Source organism: Gracilinanus agilis, chromosome 2, assembly GCF_016433145.1.
Source record: "Gracilinanus agilis isolate LMUSP501 chromosome 2, AgileGrace, whole genome shotgun sequence".
NCBI classification, from domain to species: Eukaryota; Metazoa; Chordata; class Mammalia; order Didelphimorphia; family Didelphidae; genus Gracilinanus; species Gracilinanus agilis.
In genome coordinates, this window is record NC_058131.1 from 213,583,433 (window position 1) to 213,589,432 (window position 6,000).

The window sequence follows — 6,000 nt, forward strand, 5'->3', positions numbered from 1 at the left end:
ACATTCTCTGTACAATGAAGGGATAACATTAGGAAGTCTCTGAGACACCTTCCAGCTCTAAATTCTATGAAATATGGAGACACAGAAACATCATTCTTGAGCTAGAACGAATCAAGATTTCAAAAGGCATCTGGAAGCCAGTTGCTGATGGCTTGTTGGAAGCCTTATGATGTTAAGAAGAAATGATTTCATCATGTTAGCTGACTCCCAGTCTAGTACTCTCTGTCCCTTGTAATAAATGATTTCCTTGAGGGCACTAGATTCCAGATAATGAATGTTTTAGGTCCCTTTCTACTCTGGAGGTATAGGATCTAATTCATTGCATGCTTAAGATGTGTAATGAAAATTCCTCTCTGAAACCAGTGTCTGGATAACATGTCTTAGTTCCATAAAAAGTAGAATGGACCAAATGGAAAAGGAGGATCAAAAGGTCATGGAAGAAATTAATTCTTTAAAAATTAGAATTGGGCAAATAGAAATTAATGACTTCATAAGACATCAAGAAACAATAAAACAAAATGAAAAGAATGAAAAAAAGAAGGAAATGGGAAATATCTCATTGGATACACATTTTTTCTAGAGCAGGTATTGACCACCTATATTGTAGGGCTGGATCACTCAACATTTATTATAGGAATTGGCTTCCAGTTCCTATTTTTCTATGCCCACTGATATATACAATTGAATATATAGAATTGGATATATTCTGTACTAACAATTTAGAATTATATATTCTATACTAACTCTGCAGAATTGTCAAGATATTTATATTCAGTGATTCCTAAATCTATGGCCCTAGGCTGGGTGCAGTGGTGGTGGGATAAAAGGGTGAATAAGATACTGTCCCTGTCCTTTTGGAGCTTACAGCCTAACTGAATGGATAAAATGGGAAAACTAGCTGTTCTCTAGTGGAGCCCTGAGTTAAGACTTGAATACAGATAATAAGAACTAATAAAGTACTAGAAGTGTCTTGGGTGAGGGGAGTCCAAACCCTCCTAGAACATCTGACCTAGAGAATGAGCAAAGATTTTGGATAGAATCACTAGCCAGGCTAGAAGTGCCCTGGGTGGGCGAGGGACAAATTATGGAAGAACACTAAAGGGGGTCCCATCTGGGCTATTGACAAATCCCAGAAGGTCCCTTTGATTAGAATTTATTATTATAAATCTTTTTTTAAATGTATTTATTTAATTAATTTAGACTGTATTTCCATGGTTACATGGTTTATGGTCTTTTCCTCCTCCTCTCCTCTACCCTCTCCTGTAGCCAATGAGCAATTCCCCTGGGTTTTACATATATCATTGATCAAGACATATTTCCATATTAATATTTCTAATAGGGTGATCATTGAGTCTATATCCCTGAGCATTTGATTAGTATTTAAACTGGGCCTATGAAGATGGATAACATTTCATAGAGCAGACAGAGTTGGGAGGGAATTCCAGTTAATGGCAAATATGGAGTCCGAGGTCAGATTCTGCAATCTGCAACGTGTTGAGCAGAAATTCTGTAGGAAAGGAAACCTTTTATGCAAGAGTATTAAAATTACTTTGAAAGAGGTCAGTTTGGGGCAAAGTTATGTTATATTTTGGTAAATCATTTTCTAGAACTTGTATTAGTACTACTCTAAGAGGTACAATGAGGCAAGTAAAAACAGAAATAGCTTCAAAAAATTTAGATCAACTCACTAATGACAGTCATGATAATTATAGGTGATGTTTATAATGTGTTAAGGTTTATAAAGTACTTTTCATTGTCTCATTTGAGCTTTATAATAGCCCTTTGAAATAGGCAGTCTAGATTTTATTTCTCACTCTGTGGATAAGGAGTATGGGGTTTGCCCTGGCCACAGATTTAAGGGTGCCTGGGACAACATTCAAACTTAGATCTTGCTGCTTCCCTGTCCAGAGCTGAAGTCATCATGATAAGTGTTCAGATATGTCCTTAAAGCCCTCCTACCCTCAGGTACTTTTAACTAGCTTGTGGGACCAGAAGGCACACCACTTAAATTCTCTAAGCATCAGTTTCCTCATTAGTAAAATGGGGCTCATCTTGCCAAAAGCATTTATCTCACAAGACTGTTGAAAGGATCAGAAATGTCATATAAATGCCAGCTGCTGCTGTTATTTTTCTGTTTGGTAAGACTTACCAGGGCTTAGGCTCTCTGGCACAGGGTTCTGGGAACAATGAGGCGACAGATGTCAACTTTAATAGCAATAGTGGTTGACAATTATATAGTACTTCAGAGACATTCTCTCATTTGATGCTTGTAAGAATTCTACAGCCTAGGAAGGGAGTGCAAGGGTTATTATCTCTGTTTTATAGATGGGTAAACTGAGACACTGAGTGGGGAAATGTTGCCCATATTTACACAGCTGGTAAGTTGTAGACCTTAAACTCAAAGGCTTCCCAACATGCTGTGCTATGGCCATATGTAAACCCGACTTCTCGCCAATGGGGGTTTGTCTTTTTAGCTCTTTGGTATATCCAGTTTTTTTGGTAGCAAATACTAACTTGCAACATTTTTTTTTTTCTTCACATACAGCAACTGGCACAAATAGAAACAGACCTGAAAAACCGAACAGCTGCCTACAACACACTGAAAGGAAACCTGGAGAATCTGGAAAGGAAATCCTCGTATGTATCTTTGCTTTTGCTCACCCCTGGGACCTCTTTCTACTGGCTCGCCTGAGCTGGCTGGCCCAAGTAACCTACTGTCAGCTTTGTTTACTCTTGTCTATGGAATTGTAATCTGGTGCTTCTTTGGGAGGCTAACTGGGGCCTGGAATGTCATTGTTCTCTGCCCCCACCCCCTGTACTTCCCTCACTTCTTTCCCATCTCAATTCAATAAGTATTTATGGCCTATGATAGCCGAGGCTTGGGTGGGTTTGGGATTTTGATGGAGACCTCCTGAAGGAGATAGAGAATTCCTTCCTTGGGAGAATTCCTTCTTTGGAGGAGTTTATTTTCTACCTGCTAAAGAAAAGTGCAATGTGTGGAGGTCAGTAAATAAATGAGAGGCTTCTCTTGGGCAGCTGGACTGAGGATGGAAGGAGGACCTGGCTTCTGGGAGGCCAGGAGGGAGTCTTCAGGGAAGTTTTATGCAAATACATGGTGGGAAATGGACTGTTTAGGGCTGGGAACAGCTAATCATTTGGCTGGAACATGAAGTTCATGAAGGAGAATATAAATAATACTGGAAAAGTTGGTTGGCAAGACCACAGGGGAGCTTAAATGCCAGAAAGTGGAGTTTCTATTTTGTCCTAAAGACGACAGGGAGCCACTTGAGGTTTTTGACCTTAAAAATTATATGGTCAGTTTTGTGCCTTAGGGAATATTATTTTGGCCATTGAAGATAGATTGGAAAGTATAGAGACTGGGAGTAGAGAGACCAATTAAAAGGCAATTGAGGGGGCAGCTAGGTGACTCAGCGGATAGAATGCCAGGCTTAGCGACAGGAGGTTCTAGATTCAAATCTGCTCCCAGACACTTCCTAGCTGTGTGACCCTGGGAAAGTCACTTAACTTCCATTGCCTAGCCCTTACAGATCTTTAATAAATGAACCCTCAATCTTTTAATGTTGAGAATGAAGTAGTATTGCATTGAATGAATGAAGCAATAAGAATATTACTCCTAGAGTCAGGAGTCTTGGGTTTGAGTTCTACCTTTGTGATTTAATTAGCTGTGTCCCTGGATAAGTCATCTGTAAAATATACAGAGTACTTTAGTATTATAGATACCTGAGGGCAGCTAAGTGGCCTAGTGGATAGAATCCTGGATTTGGAGTCAGAAATCCCAGACTTCAAATTTGACTTGAGACACTTACTAGCCTTATTTGACTTTCTTCATTTGTAAAATGGGGACAATGAAAGTACATTCCTGTCATAGATTCAAAGAGAATTATATTTGTGAAGTCTTTTGCAAACCTCAACACTAGCTTTTTTTTTTTTTAAATCCTTACCTTCTGTCTTAGAATCAATATTGTGTATTGGTTCCAAGGCAGAAGAGCAGTAAGGGCTAGGCAGTGGGTTAAGTGACTTGCCCAGGGTCACACAGCTAGGAAATGTCTGAGGCTAGATTTGAACCTGGGACCTCCCATCGTTAGGTCATCAATCCACTGCACCACTCAGCTACCTCCCAACACTACCTTTTTTTTTTTTTTTTCAATTTTATTTAGTTGATTAATTTAGAATATTTTTCCATGGTTACATGATTCATGTTCTTTCCTTACCCTCCTCCCTCCCCCCCATAGCCAACAAGCAATTCCATTGAGTTTTACATGTGTCAATTATCAAGATCTATTCCCATATTATTAATATTTGCATTAGGGTGGTCACTTAGAGTCTACCTCCCCAGTCATATCCCGATCAACCCATGTGATCAAGCAGTTGTTTTTCTTCTGCCAACACTAGCTTTTGATATGTGATCTTTTGTAACTTGAAAGTACTTTATATGTGCTCTCTGGTGGTAAGCTATGGCTTTTCTAAGGGCAAAGTCTAGCTTGGGAGAGTTGGAACGCTGAGTGCCCCAGAACAGACATTCAATTGTGTGGTGCAGGAGAAGACTTAAGAGTCCCTGGGACAGCAAGGAGATCAGCTCAATCTATAATTAAAAGAAAATGATTCAAATTATTCACTGGAAGGTCAAATGCTGAAGCTGAAGCTTAAATACTTTGGCCATATAATGAGGAGACAGGACTCGCTGGAAGAGACCCTGCTGTGTTGAGAAAGAGTGAGGGTAGAAGGAGAAGGGGATACCCAGGGGGAGATGATGGAGTCCTGGTAACAACAAACAAGAACTTGGATGGGCTTCGAGGGATAATGGAGGATCGAGGGGCCTGGCCTGCTAGGGTCCATGGGTCAGGAAGAACAGAGTGTCCTGGTGGTGCTAATCCCATCACCCTTTTGGCCAGTGCTTCATAGGTTAATATCCTGCATGAAAATTTAAAAGAAGCTTTTTTATCTCCTTGTTATCTGGTGAAAGTCAACTAGGTTGTTGGGGCTGAAAACCCTGTAAAAGGAAGCTTTGCCATATCATGTGCTATCTTCCCTATGGGGAATAACTCGAACCAACTCCTCCTCTCCTGGCAGAGAGCTTCAGGGTGGCACAGAGCAGCCACCTCTTCTAGAATATGAAAGGAGCCTGGAGAGAGAGAGGCAGAGGCAGAATTCAGTGGGGAGCATGTTGGAGGCAGAAGATTATAGGGGAGGCCTAGAGTCCAAGCATCTCACTCTGATTCTTGACTGCTTCTGACTTGCTTGGTGATTTTGACATCTTACTGTCATTTCACTCTCTAGGGCTAAGTCTTCTATAAAATGAGGAAGTTGGACATCTCTAAGATCACTTTTTTGTTGTTTTTTTTTTCAGTCATTTTCAGTCGTGTCTGACTCTTTGGGACCCCAAAGAGTTTTGGCAAAAGATACTAGAGTGATTTGCCATTTCCTTCTCTAGCTCATTTTATAAATATATAAGGAGAAAATGATGTATAATCATTTTATAGATTAGGAAACTAAGACAAAAGGGTTAAATGCCTGAAAGCTAGTAAAATATCTGAGGCCAGATTTGAACTCGGGAAGATGAGTCTTTTGACTCTAGGACCAGCCTGTATGCAATGCACCATCTAGCTGCCCCAATATCCCTTATGATTAGAGGCAGCTAGGTGACATAATGGATAAAGCACTGGACTTAGAGTCAGAAAGACCTGAGTTCAAATTGAGCCTTGATGCTTTCTAGCTGTGTGACCCAGGTCAAGTCACATAACCTGCCTTCCTCACTTTCCTCATCTGTAAATGGGAATAATAATAGTACCTTCCTCCTAGGGTTGTTATAAGGATCAAATAAAGATAGTATTTACAAAATGCTTGGCATAGTTCCTGGCACATAGTAGACATTTAAATGCTTGTTTCTTTACTCTCTCCTTCATTTCAATTTTAGGAGTTTTTCTTCCTTCCTTCCTTCCTTCCTTCCTTCCTTCCTTCCTTCCTTCCTTCCTTCCTTCC

The 6,000-nt window shown here is 40.1% G+C and overlaps 1 protein-coding gene across 2 annotated transcripts in view; it reads left to right on the top strand.

The window, feature by feature from the left end:
• Positions 1–6,000, top strand: part of ATP6V1C2 (ATPase H+ transporting V1 subunit C2) — a 63,467-nt gene that overhangs the window by 43,636 nt on the left and 13,831 nt on the right. For both annotated transcript variants that reach the window (XM_044663640.1, XM_044663641.1), the window contains exon 6: positions 2,546–2,637. In XM_044663640.1, coding sequence (XP_044519575.1) covers positions 2,546–2,637 — 92 coding nt within the window. The remainder of the gene's footprint in view (positions 1–2,545; positions 2,638–6,000) is intronic.